Source organism: Tursiops truncatus, chromosome 20, assembly GCF_011762595.2.
Source record: "Tursiops truncatus isolate mTurTru1 chromosome 20, mTurTru1.mat.Y, whole genome shotgun sequence".
Lineage (NCBI taxonomy): Eukaryota > Metazoa > Chordata > Mammalia > Artiodactyla > Delphinidae > Tursiops > Tursiops truncatus.
This window is the reverse complement of record NC_047053.1, coordinates 35,602,183-35,625,350: the sequence shown is the minus strand read 5'-3', so window position 1 is coordinate 35,625,350 and position 23,168 is coordinate 35,602,183. Positions and strand designations below refer to the sequence as shown.

At 52.1% G+C, this 23,168-nt stretch overlaps 2 protein-coding genes and 1 long non-coding RNA gene across 13 annotated transcripts in view; 1 reads left to right on the top strand and 2 right to left on the bottom strand.

Annotated features, from left to right (window-relative positions):
* Positions 1-3,465: 3,465 nt before the first annotated feature.
* Positions 3,466-5,851, bottom strand: HOXB2 (homeobox B2). Its single transcript, XM_033847077.2, has 2 exons — positions 5,330-5,851; positions 3,466-4,568 (listed from the first exon to the last, which is right to left on the bottom strand). The coding sequence occupies exons 1-2, from the start codon at positions 5,706-5,708 to the stop codon at positions 3,886-3,888; spliced, it is 1,062 nt and encodes a 353-aa protein (XP_033702968.1). The 5' UTR covers positions 5,709-5,851; the 3' UTR covers positions 3,466-3,885.
* LOC117309435 (uncharacterized) lies at positions 4,319-11,920 on the top strand. 4 transcript variants are annotated; one of them, XR_012328680.1, is made up of 7 exons: positions 4,319-4,458; positions 4,989-5,062; positions 5,295-7,484; positions 9,186-9,264; positions 10,718-10,777; positions 11,192-11,242; positions 11,781-11,920. It is a non-coding gene; the product is annotated as an uncharacterized lncRNA (long non-coding RNA). The 4 variants fall into 4 exon arrangements; XR_012328679.1 differs by lacking the exon at positions 4,319-4,458 and adding an exon at positions 4,561-4,807; XR_012328678.1 differs by lacking the exon at positions 5,295-7,484.
* HOXB3 (homeobox B3) overlaps positions 9,674-23,168 on the bottom strand; it is a 55,872-nt gene continuing 42,377 nt past the window's right edge. For 4 of the 8 annotated variants that reach the window (XM_073797874.1, XM_033847076.2, XM_073797877.1 and 1 more), the window contains 3 exons: positions 16,432-16,519; positions 12,875-13,475; positions 9,674-12,012 (listed from right to left, as the gene is read on the bottom strand). In XM_073797874.1, coding sequence (XP_073653975.1) covers positions 11,186-12,012; positions 12,875-13,322 — 1,275 coding nt within the window. In that variant the 5' untranslated portion in view covers positions 13,323-13,475; positions 16,432-16,519 and the 3' untranslated portion in view covers positions 9,674-11,185. The other 4 variants (XM_073797875.1, XM_073797876.1, XM_073797880.1 and 1 more) reach the window with 3 other exon arrangements.

Genomic DNA, 23,168 nt, shown 5'->3' with positions numbered 1-23,168 from the left:
GAACATCAACAGTCACCACCTCCATTTAAAAGCACATGATACCAGCCATGATAAATATTTGATACATTGTTTGTGAAGACTAATGAATATACTTTTGGCATATACTGATGCAGAGAACATTAGAGGCATTTAGTTCTTCCATTTATTTTATAGTTGGAGAAACTGAGGTCCGGAAAGGGGAAGGGACTTACCCAGGCGTAAGTTAAAAAAAAAAATTAATGACTCATGGTTATCATGATTGCAAATAATTCCTCAATCTAACGGTCTTTTGCTTTCACCATAATATTAATGGGCCATTCTTCTTAAAAGAATGACTCACCAAGAGCAGGGCAGACTGACCAGCAGCTTTCAGGACTGCACTGAAGCCTTCCCACTCCAACCACAGCCAGTTTATAACCAGTCTGTGCTACATACCACTCAAGAGGAGTCCTGCCCCCTCAGGATAGGATAAGTGAGCACAGCCACCTGGCACTGCCCTCTAACCTGCCATCACTGGGGGGTCTGCTGCCTTATCTGGGAAACCATCCTCTTCTCCTTCCTTCTCCATAGCCAGCCTGGAAAACTCAGGTTAAAGGGGATGACCCTAGAGATGAAACAAGGAAAAGGAGCTAATTTGGAACACAGGCATCCTGAATCCTGGCCCCTTATGAATCCTGGATTGCCAGGCATTCCTTTGAATTTAAAATTGGTTGGGATAGAAAAGAGGAGTCATTTCCTTTTGGAAATACCTTGCCTCTTTGTTCTGCTCTGGTGGCATCAGAGATGGTGAGTTTCGTGAAACATGGGACAGAAGAAAGAGAGAGAGGCTGTGTGTTGCCTGTGAAAAGAGTTCTAACTCCTCTCTAATGATCAGTCAAGGGAAATGCTGGATCTCCTGATTCCCTGACTTGGTTGCTTCTCACCCCCAGGACACACAAAGTACCTAGATCTAAACAGGTAGATCGAGCCTTTCGTTGGGCCCTCCACTCACTTTGGCAGGGAGGATCAGGGAATGATGCAGCCTCAGGCAGGAGCTGAAATTCAGTGCCCTTTGGGCCACTGGTTTAGGTTGGGGTAGATTGCAAGGCAGTGGCCAGGTAAAGTGGGTCAAAAATTCCTAAGCATGGGAGGAAGGCAGGAAGAAAGGTGGCATTATGATCCAGCAGTACTTAAACTTTCATGTGCATATAGATTACTTGGGAATCTGCTGAATTGAGATTTTGATTCAGAAGATTTGGAGTGGGGCCTAAGATTCTGCATTTCTAACTATCCCACAGATACTGCTGATGCTGCTGGTCCATCAAGTCTCTTAGAGAACCGGAACCTCAGAGGCCCCTGAGTACTGCAGACCAAGCCGTGAATCCTCTCCAGCGGAGCAGACCCTGCATTTTTGGCATTGATCAAGGGTGCTCTCCTTTTGACCAAAGAAAGGTGGAAGGTGGGCAATCAGCAAGGTCCTTCTGATATTCTTGCTCTTTGCTACAGCTGAAAGAGCATTTTTAACTAGACCAAATTATCTAGTTTGGCTGTCCACAGAAATCAAAACCCCAGCTGAAATGTCTTTATTTTGTTGGCGTAGAGATAGCCATGTGCTGTGATTTTAAAGATGTTAAACACTGTCCATGGGCATATTTTATGGAGAAATAAACACACAGCCCAATGAGATGTATAGTGTGGTTTTAATATATGTTCACTTATTTATGGGGAAAATAAACACACGAGCCAATAAGCTGTGTATTATTACTTTAATATATTGAATTTATTTCATACCTATATATTTTACGAGGGAAAATAAACTAATAAGATACATGATATTATTATTAATAACACATCTAATTGTTCTATATTAATTTACTTATGAAAGAAATAAGTGCAATTTAATGTGACATAACATTATTTAATGCAGGAGATGAATTCTATATTAAGACAGTTTAAGGGATTAAATTCCAGAGGAATAAGATGTGTGTGCTTCCCACACTGAGGGACCAGGTTAAAAAAATATGCAAGGGCCTGTCTAGTCCTATATGTCACGACCTATGTCGGCTCCTGGCTTTTCCTGACAGTTGTTGCCTCTCGGTGCCTGGTACTCCAAGTCCCCGTCCTGCTGGTTCAGGGGAAAGTCTGGGAGGCCTGGGAAATAAACTGCTTTTCAAGAACGGCAGCATCTGCTGGGGAGGTAGCCCTGCGGTGTCTGTTTCTGAGCCCGAGAAATATTAAATAAACCTAAGGAGGATGGATGGCTTTCCAGGGCCCTTTAAATCTCCACGTTCCCCGGAACAAACCAGGAGGCAGATGGGGCGATCGATCCTTGCTTCCCGCTTACCGGGTTTGCAAGAAGCCTGGCAAGGTGCGGTGGGGGGTAGGCGATAGTGTTGAGATGGCAAATGAACTTGTGGGCAAAGACAGGTACGTCTGCACTTGGAGAAAGCTCTGGCCGGGCATCAAATCCCAGAGCGAAGGATCAAAAGTCAGATTCGGCTACGCAGACCCGGGCCAACAAGATCCGTCGTTCGCCCCCTCCCACTCCCACCCCCTCGCGGACCCTCCGTCCATCTCGCGTCCTTAGCATCCGTTGGGCTGATTTTTTTAAACAATACAAAAACCAAAAGGAGGCTCCCTGGCTTCTTTTCTTCACTGGCATCTGGACGATCCGGACAGGCGAAGGTGGGTGCGGGGACGGTCCCCGGGGCTGGCCCCGCGCATCCCGAGGCGGCTGTCATGGCGGCCACAATCTCTTCCCTCGCCCTCCCTGCCGCCCGGCCCCAGCGCCATTTTGAGCATCTTCCTTGCTTTCCTGTCTCCCTCCCGCGTTCCTCGCTCCTCCTTCGCTGCCAGCAGGCCAAGCGCCTCCCAACGCAGCCCGGGCTTCCCGGGGCTTGTCGCCCGGCCGCTCTTCGGACGCTCCTCCCAACTCCAGGTGCCTTAGGGTGACTGAGGGGCCCGAAGAGCATTGGTGCCCGGCCCCCGCTACATTTTCCACCCGGTCTCCTTTCTTGTCCACTTGGAGGTCAGTTACCATCCCTGGGCACAGGCCCTGCTTCCCAAGAAAACTCCCGACCGGACTCCACTACTTGGCCCTGGCCACGACCCCAGGAGTCGGGTCCCCAGGCGTCCTGGGAAAAGCTCCTCCACCCCGCTTGGGGCAGAGGCGAGAAGCCTAGGAAACCCTAGGACCCCTCCCAATCTAGCTGAACCTCTGCGCCTCCCACCGCGACCCCGAAGCCTCTTCTCTTGGCACCCACTTCAGTCGGCAGCGCACCCTCTCCCCCTACCTTTATTTTTAAGCAGAGCCAAAGGCTATCTGTTACGGGGTGGCAACAAACGCCCACTCTCGTCAGAGCTGCGGGCGGCCAAATAGGACCCCTTTTGTACCATCCGGGCTTAGTCGGCCCAGGGCCAGACAAACCTGGCGCTGGTCCTGAGGGAGTGAAGGCCGGCCTAGGGGGTGCGGGGAGGAAAGGGGCTGGGTCCCAACACAAACACTCGTTTTCGTATCATAAAGACATTTATTTAATCTATGAAAATAATGTACAATAAATACTTTTCCCTTCTCCTATTATTAAAGAATTTTAATAAATAATCTACGATCTAAAACTTAAAAAAAAAGAGGAAAATAGGTTCCTCTAGTTCCTTTTAAGAAAGCACCCCTCCGCCCCCGCGCCAGAGTTTAATTATTCCTGAGATTTCGTTGGAAGGACTCTACCAAACGGATTTTTTCTGTGTGATTTTTAAAAGACGCCCGAGTGCCCAATATTTTAAAGAGAGAAGAAAGGAAGTGGATTAAACGGTAATTCAATAATACCTGAATTTTAGCAAAACACATAAAGAAGTCTACGCGGCTTGGGGAGGGGATCCTCGGCAGCCGAGGGGGGCGGGGGTCGAGGGCCGGGAGGAGGAAGCGGGTTATTAGGAGAACTGCAGGTCGATGGCACAGAGGGTGCTGGTGAAGAAGTCCAGCTCTTCTTCGGAAAAGGGAACCGGGCTGTCAAGCGAGCCCTGGAGGCTGGGGGAGAGGCCTCCGGACAGCTGGAGACAGGAGTCGGCCGCGAAGAAGCTGAGGTCGGGCAGGAAAGGTGAATCCTGTCGCTCCGGGAAGACGTCTTCTGGCAACGGCTCCGACCCCAGCCCTCCCGCCCCGCGCAGCGTGCCGCCCGGCCTCCGCGCGCCCGCGTCCTCCACGCGAGCTGCCAAAGGCCGGGGTCCCGAGGCGCTAGGAGGCCCCGGCGCGACCTCGGGCGGGTGACAGCAGGCTTCCCGAACCGCCTGCGAGGCGGTGGGGCGGCCCGGGCTGGCCACGGGCTCCTCGGCGGGCTCGCCGGTGTCCTTTGGCGCGCCGGCGCAGGCTGGCTCCCCGTCGGACGGCTCTCGGTGCTGCGTCTGCCGCTTGTGCTTCATGCGCCTATTCTGGAACCACACTTTGACCTGCCTCTCGGTGAGGTCCAGCAAGGCCGCTATCTCCACGCGGCGCGGTCGGCACAGGTACTTGTTAAAGTGGAATTCCTTCTCCAGCTCCAGCAGCTGCGTGTTGGTGTAAGCAGTGCGCAGCCTGCGCGCCCCGCCGCCCGCGGCCTCCTGCAGTCCCGGCCCATCTGCAGGGAAAGCGGGCTGGGCGTCAACGCTGGCCGTGTCCTTAGCCCAACCTCGACTTGGTTGAAATAAAAACCACCCCATCAGCCCAAAACAATAGCAGCAGCACCCCCGCCCTTACCGCTTACCAAAGCGGCTCGCTCCCAAGGCTCTGGCCTTCTTTCCCGTCCCTCTCTCGCCTCCAGACTCGGCCCGGGTCAGGGCAAAGCATTCAGAGAGCCGCCCACGAGCCACGCATGGGGTAGGAAGCTGTTCCCTTTCTCCCCCAGAACCTCAGAGCCCCCTCCCAGGTCCTCTGAATGGACCCCTAATTTCGGCACTTTCCAACTCAGCCTGGGGAGAGGGTTCATAAAGAAAGATTGTTCCTCACCTCCTTTCCTCCCTAGCTCCCTAGGTCTCAAATTCCCCCTCTTCTCCTACAGCTGGGGTAGATGGGACCGAATCTTTTCCTGCCTCCAGATTCGACCCCAGCCAACAACACTCCACACAGATAAAGGTGAAACCTCAATCAAATCCCTTTCTTCTAGCAGAAAAAAAATGCTCTTCCCCAACCAGCTTCCAAAATCTGCTGTAGAAAGAAAAAAAAAAAAAGTGCAGGCAGCGGCCAGGCCTGAACCCCAGCGGTCTTTTCTGCTTCCTCGTCCCTGGAATCGACGGGGGCAAGGAACCCCAACAGGCTCGCCAGCTTTTCTACCTCCCCCATCGCTCCTTCTCCCCTTTCTTTCTAGCTGCCCCTCACCCCATCCCTACCGCGCTTACCGACCTGCGGGCGATCCGACCCCGGAGGCCGGGACGGAGGAGGCGGCCGGGGGAGACGTGGCGGATTGGCTGGGTTTCTTGGCGGATTTCTTCTCTTTCATCCAGGGGAACTCAGGAGCCAGGGGGGCAGCGGGGAACGGCGGCGGCGGCAGAGCGGGCCCATCTTCAGCTCGCTTTTGGCTCCCGGGTCTCTGAAGGGTGGAGGCGCCGGGCTGGAGGCTGGGGAAGGTTTGCTCGAAAGGAGGAGGAGGAGGAATTAATGTCGACTCCTTGATTGATGAAGTTTGAAATGTCTCCAAGACAGCGGGGAAGGAAGTCAGACACTCGGCGAGCGATGGCTGGCTGTTTATAAACCCAATCTCCCTCTCAAATTCAAAATTCATGGCTTTCAATGGTGGGGGAGGGGGCCTGCTGGGGGGGCGTCAGGAGGGAGGATCGGAAGGGACCCCCCCTCCTGCCCCCCCCAGGTCTGTGTGATGGAGCGATTTTGGGAGGGGAAGATTTTGCTTTTTTTTTTTTTTAATTTTGGGCCTTTATAATTGTATATTGCTGATAAATACAAGCGTATGGGGACTCTCTCTATTAAACCCAGGACTCCGGCGAAATTGCAGGGAATTCATGGTCACGGGACCGGCCTTGGCCAATCGCTTGTCTGGGCCTGGTGGAAAACAGAGAGCGTTATTTGCTTTAATTGATTCAAAAACTGTAGAGGACCATGACCTGGACACCATGAGCCCCCCAGTCCTACACTCCCTCTCCGCATGACTCACTTTCTCCAGAAAAGCTAAAGGAACCTTTTCCTCATCCCCTTCAGAGGATGGGAGGTTCTGGAATCCCAGGAAACAAGAGAACCTAAGGGAGAAATCGTCCTCTTCTGCAAATATTTTTAATAGAGAAAATTAAAGCTTTCTTTACAAGGCCAGCAGCATTCTCTTCCCCTCCCCTCCCCCCAAAAGGAACCTGAGTGAGGATCTCAATGTGAGAGGAAGAGGTAGTAAAAAGAGGCTTTCGCCTTTGGGAAAGGTCGGTGTTACCGTGCAGCAAGGAAGAGATTTGCAAGCATCAGCAGCGCTATCCCCAACCCACCCCCCAAAACAACAGATAAATCTTGGGAAATCGACAAGCACTCCTAGGCTGACACAGAGGGGTGAGAGAGATAGTGAGGGGCCCTTTTGCACCTCTGGCCTACATAGCTGTGTGGTCTCAGTTGCCTTCTCTGCCCAGCGTTTGCAGCACTACCCCTGCCCCTATGTCTACCTGCCTCCTCACCTGGAGGCATCTGCACTCCTATATGACACCCCCAACAGACAGGGTCTAAGATGCATATGCACCCACCCACTCAAGCCTCAAGCCTGTATCTGCATCTATATCCAGCAACAGGAACAAGAACCAAGGTAGCCACCGATTCAACTTAGAGAACTCTCAAACCTCAGGTCAATGTATGGGGTGGAGGTGGGGCTTTTCCCTCAAGGAATCCCCCTGCCATTTTTGCCATTGTATTAATTAATATCCCTGACAAGGTAGAATTCCCTAAACATGGACGGGGTGAAAAAATAATGACTACTGAGACGATATTCCATTTCTGGCCCCTGGGGGGAATTGTTGTTGTTTATTTCTTTTCAGAGGATCAAGATAGTGTGAACTTTAGGGAGTGCTGTAATTTACGGGAGGGAAGGGATACAAGACTCAGGGCCCCAAGCAATCGGTGGGAAACTAGATCTCAAAACAGAAAATGAAAAGTCGATCTGGGGTAAGATTTTTAAATAAGTGGGTCAGAGGGACCGAGAGGAGATGAGGTGATCAATCTTAGCCCCCTGACAGCTCCCTCGGATGGCATCAAAGAATTTGGCTCTTTGGGAAAGCAGAGGGAACAGCCGAAATTCCACATCCCTTTAAAAGGCCTGGGGATGGGGGGTGCTAGCAAAAGAGAAGGGTGATTCTGGGAGAGCAGGGAAACAGATGGGAAATGGGGACAGAGGAAGGGCGCTGGGTTGGGTGGAAAGTTTGTCTGGAGAACTCCCACGGCTCTGGCCTCCCCTCCCCCTCCTTGCTCGCTGCCTCCTAGCAAGAAGGAGAAGGCTGGTTAGCAGAGAAATGGCATCTCGGCCGGGAGCTGGAACTAGAAACTTTCTGTCAATGTAACAGACGCGTGGGTGGTGGTGAGTATTCATCTGCGTGGGTGGTGGGTGAGTAAAAAAAGACAGAGAAATCTGAGGAAAAGGGTGGGGTGGAGGAGAGCCAGGAGGAAAAAAGGGGAGCTGGAGGCAACGGCTGCAGGGCAGGGGGCGGCAAGCTCTGGAGGGTTCAGATCCAAGAGAGCTGCTCTGAAAAACTGGGCAAACTCGCCAGAGACGGTTAGTTGTGTCCAGCTCAGCTCCAAATAAAGTAATTTTTGCTACTTGGAGGAGGGGATGGGGGTGGGAGTGGGGAGTAGGCAGAGAAGAATCTGAAGAGTAGTTGTCTGGAAGTTGTGCAGTGAGGCCTGGGAGGGTTCTTCCTCCGGCCACCCCCTTGAAAAGCCCTGCAAGTTTTTCACAGCCTCTCTGGCTGGCTGCAGGGTTGAGCGCTTCTCTCCGCAACAACTCCGGCTGCCCCTGCAGGAAATACGGCTCTCTCTAACCCTGCTGACAGATTTTATGGCCAGATTAGAGAACAGCAGAACACTTGGGTGTTAAAAGGGACCAAGAGAACCTTCCTTCCCCGAGACACCGCTTCCCTGCCCCCTTGCTGTGCTGTGAATCTTACAGCGCAGATATTTCCCCCTTCCCCAGATATTTTCCCCTTCCCCCTGCTTAGCTAGGGCCTGAAATCCCTCAGAAGGAAGGGTAGGGGACACCAAGCCAAGGCAGCCCTTATTTTTCTTGTTTGCAATGACAATTTCAAGCCAAGGCTCAGTTTTTCAAACTTGAGCTAAACTCTCTGACTTGGCCTGCCTTTCTCCTGCTAGATAAATAATCTATCCACTCAACCCCCAGAGCCAAACGCGGCGCTTCACCTAGTTACATCATTCAGAAGATGTTACTCAGGGAAGAGGAAGAGAGAGAGAAAGACAGAAAGAAAGAAAAACCCTTGAGCGTTATTTGATCCCAATCAAACTTTGCACGCTCTTACGCCTTTAAATTATAGCCTGACCCAATGCTAAATTGCTTGCTGGTTAGGTGAGCCTAGTCCAGTTAAAATCCTACTTGGTGGTGGGGGGGGGAGTGTAGAATTCAGGTTGCTTTTTTATTGTTATTTATTGTTGCATAAAGACTGTAATTACTAACCTTGGACTGCCAGGATGCAACATAAAAATGAAAATCAGCTCTCGCTTTAAGGCTGAGGGCCTGGAACGATTCTCACCGACACGCCCCCCCCCATCACTATCAACAAATATATGCTCCTAATTAAGCAATGCGGGCGCATCGCTTACAATCAGAATTATGCAACTCTTCAGCAAGCAGCCATCGCCTCTCTTTCAACGAATTAGCTCCATATTTCAGCCGCCCTGTCTCCTCGCTCTTATCGGCTCCAGCGACGCGGCAGTGACATTTCATCTTTGACAGACTCTCTCTATCCTCGCTCCAATGTGATAAAAGTTTTATGGAACCACGACTAAGAAATGAAGTTTTCCCAAGGATCGTGGAAACAGAGCAGCACATTAGCCTGGGGACCATTTTATTTACGCTTGGATCCAACAGCTTCTCCTACCCTCCTCCTCTCCCCTTTCCCTGGCAGTGGAAATCAAACACGCCTCCTCTCCCTCCGCCCTGAGTTTTATTTAGTGATTTAATTTCACTTTAGTTTTAAGGTTTGACCTGAGAAGTCTAGGCCTCAGATTTTTTTTTTAGATTAATCATTTTCCTTTGTTTTCATTTTAGACCCAATGGTGGTTGGGCTTCGGGTCACGTGACGACTTCTTTGTCGCTCCGGAAGAGAACTGTGAAGTTTAGGTTGCGTGTAAGAAGCAGTAATGGGCCAGGTTTTTGTTGTTGTCCATAGGGTGGGGTGGGGTGGAGGGGGTGGGGGGGCGGTGAGGAAGTTGTGGCCAAAGAAGCAAAAAGACAAAAGACCAATCAATGAGAAAAACTGAGAGGCAAAGAAGCCAAACAGAAAGATGGAGAGGGAGCGCCCAAGTCTCCTGTCCCCCCAAACTTGTTACTTAAATCTTAGCTAAAGAACTTGGCAGAATGTTCCAAGCTTGTGTGAGAAAAACCAAATAAACCTGAGACACAGATGGGGGAGGTAGGGGCCTGAGCAGGGGAATAAAAAGGCCAGGATAGGGTCTTCACCATTCTTCCCTTGGGGGAAATCTGGCAGTCAGCAGCCTGCTGCTCTGCTATCTAAATTGGACCACCAGGACAAGATAAAATTGATAACAGAAAGTTTATTCAAGAATTGTTTGACAGACAACCCTTTTAAGGAAAAAAGTAACTACAGAAGAACAAAGAAAGTTCCAAGAGGGAATTAACTCTAATTCTACAAATTCAGGACTATACAGTGACAATTAGGAGCTGAGTTCATGCCTTTTAGAACTAATTACAATTGCTCATAAGTACAAGTTTAACATAAATCTACAGCTCTTTCCTAGAGTACAATATAACTAAAATAGCTGGTTTTACATGACAGGGAACACAACATCCTTTATAACAAGTAAATACTAAAAAAAGTACAATTTTTTCCTTTTTCCTCATATAAATACATAATGTAGGGGGATAAATAATACAAAAAAGGAAAATATTTTAACAGGCTATAACCAATAAATATATATGAAAATGTTCACTAGAACACACACTTTTTGAGCAATGCTGGACTCCTGCAGGCCCAGGCATCTCTCACAGTTGGTTTTATATCCATTAAAATGTAAACTCTAAGTGCAACAAAAGTGTCCTGTCCCGGCTGAGCAAGGCACACAGGCCCAGCTGCAGACCCCGCCTGGGACAGACAGTTTGTTAAAATATACCCTGTTTTCACGTTAAGTCAAGAGAGCAACGGAAGAAAAGAAAAGTGTAGAACCTCGTGTCACCGACTGCTTTCTGTGGAGAGAGGGGGATGGACCTGGAGCTGAGATGCGAAGCAGCAGAATGGGCAAACCTTCAGTCCTGACAACTTGCCTGCCCTCACCTCCCAGCTTTGCCATAAAAGAAAAAATATATATATATATTTATAATATAGACAGCTCTGACTTTCAGGATCTCTCACCATCCCTGAGCCCTCTGTAGACTGTAATTGATGGGGGCGGGGTATAGATATTAATGTCCTAGAGCAGGAAAAGTGTGGGACTAGAAATGGAGGGAGTGCCCAATCAACCTCAAATCGACTGACAGAAATTTGAGGATTCAGGGAAGTGGGAGGGGTACGTGCTTTGTGCCCTTGGTTTTGAAATGTGTTTTAATTTTTTTTTTAAAAAAAGGAGAATTGCCAGGAAAAAAAAAAAATCAAGATTTGGGGGAATTACCCACATAGATGTAAGGTAAGTTGGTTGGTTGGCTGGTGATGGCCTAGCCATCTTGTCTGTTTTTTAAAATGTGCTTCTCTGCGTTGTTTCCCTATCTCCTCTTTCTCTACCCCACTGTCGAGGGTGAAATTCCAACTGGGTATTGCTGGAGGCCTAGGATTGATAGGGTCATCTCCAATCTGCTGTAGATTCCTTTCCAATGGGTGGGCAGGCGGACTTAACAAGAGCTGCAGGACTTAAAAAAGCAACTTCTCAGGCCAGGAGAATGGGAAGGAACTCCAGGCCCTTTCTTCCCGGGAAGCCTGGCTGCCACCTCCCTGTCTCCTCTTTCAGACCTCCAGGCTGTCCCGCAGAACTCCACAGCCCCCGCCCTTCCTGGGTCTCCCCCACCCCAGGACCTGCCCCTCAGCCCTCCCTCTTCCATCACAGGTGTGTTAACTTGGGCGCTTCTTGGATTCTACCCTGAGGAGGAGGCGCATGGTGAGAGGAGAGGTCTGTGTAGGTGGGGTGGGGGTCGCAGGGTCCGTGATGCTGGCTGGGGGCCATAGGAGGCGCCCCGTTGTAGTCCAGGTTCCCCGAGGGGTGGTGGGAAAGGTGGTTGAGGCCGTAGAGGGAGGGGCCGGCAGAGGGCGGCAGCGGATCCGCGTAGCCGCCCCCGCCCACGTACACCGGGCTGCCCTGCATGGTGGGCGTCCCGTAGGCGCCTCCGTTGGCTTGGAGGACATGAGGCTCATAATCGGGCGCCGGGGTCGGGGGGTACTTCTGAGGGGCGCCGCAGCCTTTGAGGGGGGGCTGGTAGTTGGAGGGCAGCGCATAGGCATTCTGGTGGGCTTTGCCGAAGGCGGGCGGGGACGGGCTCTCGTAGCTGGGGGTCATGGAATGCAAGGCGTTCATGAAGCCGGCCGTGGACTGCATGGGCTGCGGGGGGCTGCCAGCGGGGGAGGGGCCCCCCGAAGACGAGGCCAGGCCCTTGGCCTTCTGGTCCTTCTTGTACTTCATGCGCCTGTTCTGGAACCAGATCTTGATTTGCCGCTCGCTGAGGTTCAGCAGGTTGGCCATCTCCACGCGGCGCGGCCGGCACAGGTAGCGGTTGAAGTGGAACTCCTTCTCCAGCTCCACCAGCTGCGCGCTAGTGTACGCCGTCCGCGCCCGTTTGGACGCCGCCGAACCCGGGGGGCTCTTGTCCCCTCCCCCGCCGCCGCCCCCGCCACCGCCACTGCCGCCGCCGCCGCCGCCGCCGCAGCCCTCTGCTGGATCCGAGGGGGAGGGGTGGGAAGGGGAGAAAATGAAATAAAAGATAATTACTGAACACGCCGAAATTGAATGCATCGTTTCTTAATAAATCCAGGCCTGGACTCGGAGCACCCGCCGCCCTCCCCTTCGCGTCCCCGCCTCCTCCTCTCCACTGCCCCCCCACCCGCCCGTCGCATTAGCGGACACTCTATAATAGTGGCATTTATTAAGAGACCTGTTCGCCTCTCGCTGCCCCAGCTTATGAAAATTTGATCATGTCACGCAGACAGAGCCGCATGGCCATTTATTTAGGCCTGGATTTTCTCGCGCACACTTCCTCCCCCTTATTCCCAGTTCCAGGTGTGGAAGACACTCCTCCCACCCCCACCCCCACCCCGCCCGGTCCTGTGGACCCGGCAGGTGCCTGAGGAGAATCCCGGGGGGGGGGGGGGGAGTCTGGACATTCTGGGCAGGGCGCGGAAATGTGGGGCGAAGAGGCTGTAGTGCCTGGAGGCCGGGACCCCGGGCCGCCCGAGCGAGTGATTAATGCCCACAGTAATCATCCTTAATAATAATCAATCGTTGACGACTCTGCGTCTACTGGCAGCGTCTGACTCTGCGGCCTTGCGAATGGCTGAGGCCGAGCACCTGGACTTCTGGACCTCTCAGAAGCTCAGGTGGAGGGGGCTGGAGGGAGAGGGTGTTGGCGGGGTCAGGGGTCATCAGGTGGTGGGGGGTACGGGGAAATGCGCCGCTAACGCCGCCACCTGATATTGTTCCCAGGCCGCCGCCTGGGCGCCTAGGGGCTGGGTGCTAGAATAACAGTGACATTCCTGGCCTGGACAGACGCTGACGACGAGGAAGCCAGAGAGCCGGTACCTGTGCCAGGGGAGATGTTTTTCAGCTTGGACGTTTGCCTCGACTCTTTCATCCAGGGGAATATCTGTTTGGTGAGGGTGGAGTTGGAGCCGGGACCGCACTTGGGGGGGCCGCCTTTGCTGGGGCCGCCCCCGTTACTGCTGTTGCTAGTGGTACTGGTAGGTGCAGCGCTGGGCGGGGGTGAGCCGGGCGGGGCGGGCAGGGGCTCGGGGGCCAGGCCGGGCCTCATGCAGCTGCCGTTGAGCTCCTTGCTCTTGGCGTGCGGGGCGGCGTTGCCCAGGGACTGCAGCGAGCACGCTGAGCGCTGGTAGTCACCCTCCAGGTGCGTGGCGGCCTGGAAGGGGGGTTGAGGGGGACCGTCGTAGCCGAAGCCATTGCTGCCAGGGTACGAGGAGTAGCCTCCGAAGAGTGCGGCCGCAGCGTTGTCGTAGTAGGTGGCTTTCTGCATCGCTGGGCGAGGCCCGGGCGGTGGGTGGCAACTTGCAAGGGCCTGATACCCTCACGACCGGACATTGGCACCCCTGGGGTCACGTGGCTCGTCGGACCCCCCCCCCTCCCCTTTCTGCCCCCCTCCTCCCGGGGTCTGTTCGTAGCGGTTGACCTGCGGGGTGAGAGAAGAGACACAGGGGGAGAAGAGGACTGGGGCTCGAATCCATCTTAGGAACTGAAAAGGGAACTGACATCAATAGGGTTTTTCTACTCCCCCACCCAACATCTTCACAGCAGATGCTGAGGCCACTTCCTTGACCTGAAATGGATTTTTCTTATTGCAACGCTTTAATTTTAAAAGAAAAAGCCTACCAGTTTTCATTTCCACTCAAAAAATAAGGACTCTACTCCTTTGGGGACTGCCTAGATATAGAATCTTACTATTGCAAGGGACATTGCTTCTCTCCTGCCTCAACACTAGCCCCTGACCTCTCCTCTTCCCTCCTTCTACACCGCCCCCCCCAATCTGGGATAGGTGTGTGTGGGGGGGTTGCAGACTCCAAAATAAAAGCATCATCAACACCGTCCTCTGAGCTGAGAGGCCTCCTGCCTCTGCCTCCATCTAGGTTCCTTTCATCCAGGGTCTAGCCTGGAGAAAACACTGAGTATCTCTGAAAGAGGCAGGAGGGAGAAGCAAGTTGAGCAGGGAACCTTCTGGTGTGAGGGATACTCTCCTTCCCCTCCCACCTCACGAAGACTGCAGCCTGACCTAGAAACTTCCTGAAGATTTTTAACCTGCAGAGCCAGTGGCACTGAGCCTCCTCCATGGCCTTGCTGCAGGTACCAACACCTCCAGTCTGAGTCTTTTCTAGCCAAGTCTGGGACCCCACAGCCAGCAGCCCCCATGGGGCCCCCAAATGGAACAGGATTGTTTTCCTGGCGGGGCTGGTTGGTGCTGTGACCATTTGGCCCAGGTCTCCCCCCACCCTCTGTTTTTTTTTTCATCAGGCTTAATTTTTTCCCCACCCTTTTCTTGACAGTCTGTTTCCTTTCATTTTTCTAAAGAAGAAAAGAAGAAAGAAATTGGATAACTGCTGGACTTCTACTGAGAGATGGGAAAGTGCTTTCTAAAACAGAAAATTTTTCCCTAGGAAAAAAGGAAGTAAACAAAGCAACTTGAACAATATTATCCTCTGGGTTGGAAACTGGGTGCCCCTGTTTACTGAAGTTCTCTGAGGCCAAAAAAAAAAATGATTATTTTAATGCAGGCTTTTAAAAGTGTGCTGGAAAAATAAAGGTTCAAACTGTCACAGGATCTTGTGTATTTCTTCTGAAACTTCTGACTGCATCCCCCCATCTATCTTACCAACCCCTCACCATCACTTTTCATAAAATCTTCAGACTGACCCTCTCTTCTGACATATGAGTTTGGACTACTTAAATCTCATTCAGCCCAGCTGGTCAACTCCAAAGAAAACTAAAAATAGGAAAATAAAACAAAAAGGAGTGCAGGTGAAGGAAATCCCTCCCACACATAAACCCCCTTCTTAATGGCACAGATTTATACTCAAAAGGGAGCCGGGTAGCCCTGAGTTCTGATTGGGTTCTGGGAAGAATTTGTTTCTGGGAAACACGCATGGGTCTGCAAAGCAGCAGGTCCTTCCAGGGAGGAGAACTGGAGTTCAATTGACCAGGCTGACCCAATCCCTTTATTATTATTACCATTAGCCTCTGATGATTTAACCAAAATTAGCTTCGGAGCAGCCCTGGCTGAAGGGGGAATTAATTAACAGGCATCAGTTGAGTTTGTTATTAATAGATAGGAGAATGAAATAAAACTGTTGGAGGGGGTTGGCTGGCTGGGCCCTGGCTTTATTTAGTCTAAATGATTGTTACAGCAGTAATGATGATGATGATGATGATGATGATAAAACAATAATTTGACTAGACGCCTGGGGCTGAAATTCCTGTCGCTCCCCCTGCAATAAACTCGCAAACCATCGCAGGACCGAGGCCAGGAGAGTGTGGGAAGCAAGAAGCCAGAGACGTGATAGGAAAGAATGGAGACTCCGCTGGCGGCGAGAAAGGGCCGGGAAGGTTTGCGGACCGAGTTAGCCCCTGGCTGCCGCCGCCGGGCTGTCTCGGCTGCTGCTGCCGCGGTGGCTGGCGATGAGCTATGTTGTCCCAAGGAGGCGAAGAGAAAGCGTTCAGGACATGGAAACGGTTAGCAGCGGCAGGTTCCAAGCACACCCGGCCGCGGGCCGAGCCCTAGGGCAGCAGTAAGTTTGGGCGCTGGAGGTAACCGAATTAAAAGGCATCTTAGCAACTCCGCACCGGGACTTTGCCAGGCCACACTCGGCTGGAGGGCGCAGAGGCCTGGCTGATGGGACAGTGAAAAGAGGGAAAGGTGCCGAGGGGATCCGAGATCTGGGGATCCAGGAAAAGGGGGGGTGGGGAGCAGCTCTACCAAGCCAAACATGTCTATTTCCCTTGCCTCCATGTTGGAAAAATCCAGGCTCCATATGGCTTCTCGGGAGAAAGGGAGGGAGGGAAGGAGACGTGGCTCCCGGCTTCCCCCCAGGGTCTCGCTGAAGAAGGGCGGTGAGCCACCCCAAGAAACCCACCTTTCCAGGCACACCCCCGAAATCCTGGGAGAGTAACAATAGCTGGGAAGCCCTGGGAGAGGGGATAGGCCACCTTCCAGGACTTAAAAAAAAAAAAAATAGAAGGAAGAAAAATAAAACAACAAAAAAGGAAAAGAGAAAAAGATGAGGCTCTTCTTAGCAGCGGGGCAAAAATTCAGCCCTGATCTGACTGCTTAAAGAAAAGAGAAGAGAAAAGGAGAGAAGCAGGAAGAGAGAGGGAGAGGGAGAGAGGGAGGGAGGGAGAGAGAGAGAGGGAGAGGGAGAGAGAGAGAGAGAGAGAGGGAGAGGGAGAGGGAGAGGGAGCGAGGGAGAGGGAGAGAGAGACAGAGAGAGAGAGAGAGAGAGAGAGAGAGTCGCTGCGTGGAAGGAAGCTTAAAGCTTGTGAACTCTTCTTGAACCGAGATTGGAGTCATATGGGCCATAAATCATTGAGACATACTCTCCGCCATTCACAAACTGATAGCCTATTTCAGTCCAGCTTACCTTAGCCACCGATGAGGGGAGAACAGGCAGACATAATATATATTCACATCGAGCCCCAGCGCGAGCGGCAGGCGAGAAATCTCCCCTCCTTGAAGGCAAAGGAAAAAAAGACCACTGTTTAAAGCGGCGTCGCCCCCCTCCCCAATAGCCACCCCGGCTGGGGAGTCTGAGGGGCAGACCGGCCGGAGGAGCCGCGCGGCGTCCGCTTCAAATCACTCGGCTTAGGAGCGGGGGTGCGCAGGAGGGAGGGGGTGGGGGAGCGGGAAAAAAATAGAAGAAGACCAAAAGGTGCTCGGGCGGCTCAGCTCGCTGAGAATCCAGCTCCGGGCTCCGGCACGGCCAAGCCGCCACAGTGTGGTTGCCCTATAAGACTGGTACGCCCTACTCTCCGTAACAATGGCCTCTGCTTTTGCACAGGGAAAAAAACCACACAGACACACACACTCACACACTCACTCACTCACACACACACAAGCTCACACACACCCCCACCTCTCCCCCTTTAGCAAGCTTAGATGCCTGATAAGGAAGGAAGGTGATGGTGGTGATGGGAGAGGGGGAACATTTTGAACCCCCCCCTCAATTTTAAAAAAAAAAGAGTGAGAAAGGAAAGGAGGTAGAGGTTTTGAGTTTTGTTTTCGTTTTTTAAGGACAGGTAAATTTTTAAATTCAGATTTTGGCGGGGGAGGAAGACGAGCGCAAAGATAAGGCAAAGCCCGTGGAGTTCACAGCTCCCCCCAGCACCACTAGTAAACCCTTCCTCTAATTGGAGAAGTAGCTTGGGAGGCCCTGGGGGGGAGCGTTTCCTGGGTGCCCCTCTGCATTCATTCGCAGTGGGAACACTGGGACTTTTTTTTTTTTTTTTAAGTAGTTTCACTCTTGCGGGACTGGTGGCTGCGTCTCTGGCCCTCTGGCTCTGTCTCCCTCCTTCCGAGTCTCCCATAGTCTCCCAGTCTCTGTTTCTTCTCTCCCCCACACCCTCTCTATTCCTCCTCTCTCCCGGCAAATCTCCTGGCCCAGTTTCCAACCTGTAGGGGGGGGTGGGGAGCCAGACCTCTCTTTTCTTTTTAACAGACCCTCCCCCAATTTGAGAGCAGACAACAAGCGGTGAGTGATTATTTTAAAAATCCAGACCATCTTGTAGGGGGAGGGGGGTTGAGGAGAGGGTGACAAAAGGAGGACCTTGTGTTTAGCTTGAGTTCCAGACACGGCTGCCAATAGAGAGGCTGTAAGAACTGCATGAAGAAGTTTCTGTTGAGATTCTCACCTCTGGATAGGCAGAAGGGGCTAAGAGGTGATAAGGGCATTTGTACTTCTAAGAAGATGAGAAGAACCCGCAAAATGGCTTAATTTTAAATGCACTGGCAGAAGAGATGGAGGATAGTTATTTATATTATTATTATTCAGAACAAACCTGTTAATTTCTCTTAGCTCTACAAGATTTAGGACTCTTGGAACAGGTGAGGAAGACTACAAAAGCTCAACTTTTCTTCGAGTGTGTTTTACAAGGGCAGGAAAAGGCGAGGAGGCCTGTAGGAGGAAGACAGGAGGCAAGAATGTAGGTGTCTGCAGATTTGGGGTGGGGGTGGGGAAGAGCCGTTCCTGGAGGAGGAAAAAGACAAAAAGAGCACCAGGACTTTTCCAAAAGCAGGAGTGTCTGCAACTCTGCCGAACTGCTGACTCGGGCTTAGAGGATAAAATAGAAGGCCGACAGTCTCTCTATTCTACAAAGGCAGCTTGGAAAACTTGTTCTCTTAACTTCTCCGTAGACAGAGCCAGCCACTACCTTGTGACATCCTGGTTAGAATCCTTGGCTTTTGCCTTCTCCCATCTGGATGCACCAGGAGAGAAGGGACTGGGAGAACAAAGGTGAGAGATGGTTTCCAGCTATTGTCTCCCCTCCAGGAGAGGGTGGCTGTGTCTGGCAAAGCTTCCCTCACACCCCATAGCTCCCCACTCACAGGCTTTTCTTTGGGCTGAGAAAGGGTCCTACTATCTACTCTCCTACTCTCGTAGGGGCTGGTCCCTGGCTTCCTCCGGCCCCCACTTCTTTCAGGCCCACTAAATCAGGCCTCGTGGGCTGCAGCAGCCAGTTTCCTGGGGCCCTGCTGAATGGGGGTGGAGGGGGGGACCCATGGCCTCTCTACCCTCCAGCAAGGAACTGCATGAAGAGTCTCCCACTGTGATGTCCTGAGGATCCTGCCGCCTGCCTAGAGAGTTGGTGGCTGAGGGAAGTGTGGTGGGGAGGTGAAGACGGAAGGTGGAAGCCATTTTCTGTATTTATTAATAGTATCAAGGAAAGAAAATGCCCAAGCCAGACCCAGTTCTGGTGCTTAAGCCAGGACCCTCAGAGAAAGCAGTCAGGGCTACAAAGAATCTGTCCTGAGATCTCTGGACCCCGGTTAGAGACCTGCTGGATTGGACCTTATGTAGCTTTGGGCCTGGTGGGTCAGGGACTCGCCCATGGCGGCTTCTAGAGGCTTTTAGAGAACAGCACCTTTGGGTCTTTTCCTCCCCAAATTAAGCAGTCAAGAGTGTACCTCAGACCCTCCAACTCTCCTAGCTGTTTCTACCACTAGCTAGAGAAGGTCATTGTGAAATTAAGAGAAGAGGAGGACCTGTTCACTTGTGGGACTGCACAGCTTTGCCCCAAGGAATAAAGAGAGCCCAGGGGGCACACAACTAGCTGCGGGCCTGCAGGAGGATCGGCCTGAAGCTGAGCTGAGGGGAGAGGACTTTTCCAGAGACAGCAGCGGACCCCTCCCCACTCGGAGCTTCAACTCATGTGGTCCCCTCTGGCTACACAAGGAGGTGGGGTGCAGTGCGGTAGGAGCAAAAAGGAGGGCTGGGAGCAAGAGAGCTAACCTGGAGAAGATTTGCAGAGCACACATACCCCCAACTGTGGTAGGAAATGGGGTGGGGGCTTCTTAAGGAATTCTGAGAGCAGAGCCCATTCGAAATGCTTGCGACGCAATTAGATCCCCGTTCGGTTTCTTTCCTGCCTTTTTTATCCCTTTCTCGGAGATTTCTGGCTGGCCAATTGCCCCTGTTTGGGGCTGGGAAGGTGGCGGGTGGATGGTAGAACTGGCAGCCCCAGGACACCCATTTTGTTTGCGGTGTTGCTGCAGGCTAGGGACCTTCCAAACTTCAGGGGATAGGGCAGGGGCAGTAAGGAGCCTGGGCAGGGACCTTGGGGTGGGAAACACCAGAGGGGTCTGAGGGAAGACTTTGAGGTCTGGAAAAAGGAGGAGAGAGGGATTTATCACCCCTGACAGTGAAGTCATGATTTAGGCACAGACTAGAGAGAGAAGAGGGAACGATCTCTTCCTGGATTCAAGGAAGGAAACTTGAGCACCTTACCATGTGTGAAAGACAGAGAGGGAGAGAAAATGAAAAAGAAAAATTGAGAGAAAGATTAAGACACAGATAACTTACTGTAATCTAATAAGGGCAGAAATTAATAATAAAGGCGAAAATCAGAGAAAATGTCCCCCTTCATAGACATTCTTTCCTCTCAGATTCAGTTTCCCCAGAGCTGGACCACTCGCTCCCGCACTCCCCTCCCCCACTCCTAATCTGTACCCAGTACCAGGGGACGGGTCCTTAAAACCCCCTTGAGGGATCACTGGGTGCCCATCCTTCAAGGCCTTGGGGGATCATGTCTCTCCCCCAAAAAACCATCAAAGAGCAAACGAAAATTCTCCTCTCACTAAGCACAAACTGGCTGGCTCCCTTAAAATCGATTTCTGATATCAGCCTTTGGGATGACCAAGGATTCCCCCCTCCCCCAAGCCCCCAGCTCAGCAAGCCCCAAATTCGCCTGGCCCGCTGGGCTCCCTGAGAAGCCGGGACCTGGGAGTCGGGGAGGGGGTGGCGGCAAGGCTTTTAGCGATCTCTTTCTTTCTGGTCCTGTCTGGGTTCCCGGTCCCACACTCTTCAGCTTCACTGCCCAACTTTGTGGCCGCGGCAGAGTCGTGAAAAGTTCACACACACACACCCGAATCTCCACCGCTTTTAAATATTAATAAAGATTTCCAAGCTGGGTGTTGTAAAATGGGAATTGCTACTGCAAATCGCTCTTGGTATTTGGATCCCCAACTCCCACCTCTCTAAGATGCCCGAGCGGGAGGGAACAAAGGGGCTGAGGAAACGAGAAGATTCCGCGCCTGGGCGGAGGCCCGTGTAGACCCGGCTCAGTAGAAGCTGAGATTGAAAGAAGAAAACGGCCGCTAAGATTGGAGAAGAAAAATCCGAGCTGCACTCTCCCCTCACACCAGGCGTGGGAGCGCGAAAAGGAGGCAGGACAAAACAGGGCAGCCACGAGGGTTTGCAAAGTCTGCTCGGTGACCAAGGAGGCCGCGCCAGGGGCTGATGGTGCTTAAGGCCAAGTCGGGAGTTGGGAGCTGGCGGCGCCTGGATGGGAATGAGCCCGACTGAATTGGGGGTCCCGCCTCATCTAGAAGCTCTGTCCTGCCCTGGCAAACCCCACCCCGGGCGGATGTCGAGACAAAGGTGGGCAGAGTGGAGAAGGCAAGAAGGAGAGGGGAGAATCTTGGACAGCTTGGGGAGGGGTAGGAGTGGGGGTGGGGGTGGGGTTTGCTAGGGAAGGAACAGAGAAGCAGACAAGAGAGGAACAGGACGCAGCCCGCTGCGAGGGACTGCGCAGGTCTCTCCTGACAGATTGGATGTCTCTCCCAGTGACCTCTGTTTAGCAGACAATAACTCACCGGATTAATGACCAATCAGCAGAAGGCCTTCCGAATTGCCTCCGAATATAAAAAGTCAGAATGGGATAGGGCCAGAATCTGGGCCTGCCGGCCCTTTTGGTTTTTTCTTTCTCTCTCTCTCAAGTAGGGTTTGGGGTGAGGCTCTAAGAAATGGATTATCTGGCCAGAGACTCTGATTTCCAGAACCCCGAAGATGAATTTGTTTCTTATCTCTTCCAACTTCCTCCACCAGAATTCATATCCTTGACCACACTTCCCAAGGCAACCTGGAAGCCTCTCCTCCTCTGCTGGCCTCCTCATATCCCTGATCCTACAAGAAATCTCCCGTCTCACAACCATGCAACTTCTGAGAAGCCCCCATCTCTTTTGAATCTTATTTTATTTTTTCCCAGTTAGGAGAAGAGATGGAAAATAAGAGCAAGAATAGGACAGGGGTCATCCACCTTGCAGGCTTTCTGTCCTGGCTGCCCTGGGAGGAGACCTGGTATAGTGCTGTGGTAGCCTGCGTGTGTCCTCTCCCAAGAAGAGGGGACCCAAGGGCCCAGGGATCAGGATCAGGCTGGAAGTAGTGGTGGTGCTGGCCTGCTGTCATAGAATCTAAATTCTGAAACCACAAATCAGTCCCTGGGCTATACTGCCAACAACTCCAGCCTCAGCTCCCATGCCTGGCGGGGAAAGTGCCTTGCTCTGAGAGGCTGAGCCCCTCCTTCCTTAGCACCCCCTCCAAATGCCAATCCCGGCCCAACCCACCCAGCTAGCCCCTCCCACTGCCTTCCATCTCCACTGCTCTAGGCCTGGGCTTCTCCTCTGCTGAGAATAAGGACACCTTCAGGAGGAGGAATGGTCCAGATTGCAGTGGATTTCTTAGAGCCAGTCTGAGTAACCATGCACTGCTCTGGGCATATGCAAACTCCCTGTATATTGCAAATATGCATGCAGTGACCTATACTCAGATGCCCACAGAACTCCAGGACACAAAAGGGAGCTGCTCCCAAGCACTAGAGAGTTACTCAAGGTCAGAACTGGAAAGAACTCAGGGAGTGTCCTGTCCAACCCTGCCATTGTCAACGATAGAGAAACTGAGGTCCAGAGCCAGGAAGTGGTTTGTCTAAAGTCATACTTGGGATAGGCTTGGAAGTCAGGAGGCTTGGATTCTAGGTGGTCCAGATTGGCTGTGTGCTCTGAAGCAGAGAATTCATTGGGCCTCACTTGTCCCCTTCTGTAAAGCCAGATCCTGTGTGGAGGGGAGGGCTTGGGCTAAATGATCTTCCAAGGTCCATTTTTTGGGCTGACAGTTTGTGGTTCTCTGTATACTGATGTAAAAGTGTGACAATAAGCAGTAATAAACTGAGTTCAGACAATAATGGGCACCATCTTGGCCAAAGGCAGACTATTTCCTCTCGGGAGTTCAATGCTTACACCCTCGCAACTGAGTACCAGCCACACTCCTGGTCCTCCTTGTCCCCTCAGAGGCTGGTGCACTGGTTTTTACTGCTCTTCTGTGTCAGGGGTGGGTTATTCTTCAGATCAAAAGTGCTATTTTTGGACACAGCAACCTGAGCAGTAAATAATTAATTTGTGTAATTAGAAGAGGAAGGCTTAAAGCTGACAATTTTTAACCAGGAATCAATGCACCCATTGTACCAGCCTGGCCTTCTCACCCGACCAACCCCCAACACTGCCCACACACCTACCAGCTTCCCCAACTGCCTCCCTCAACTGGGAGACCAGCATTCCCAAGACTGCCAGCAGGGTTCATGGAATCAGACTCTGCTCCTTCCCCAACAAAGTTCCATTCTCTGCCTTCTCCCCTACAGAAATTGGTCTGCCTGCAGCTGCCCCTCACAGCTTGCTTTCCCGACCCCCTAAAGCTGTGCTGGGCTCCAGGTCCAGGCTCTCTGCTCTTGGGACACATGTAATCTACCTCCCCTGCTCAAGATGCCCCAACAATTCAGGGAGTTTGCATTTCAAGAAACTCCCATTAATATCAATTTACTTCACTGAAACCTC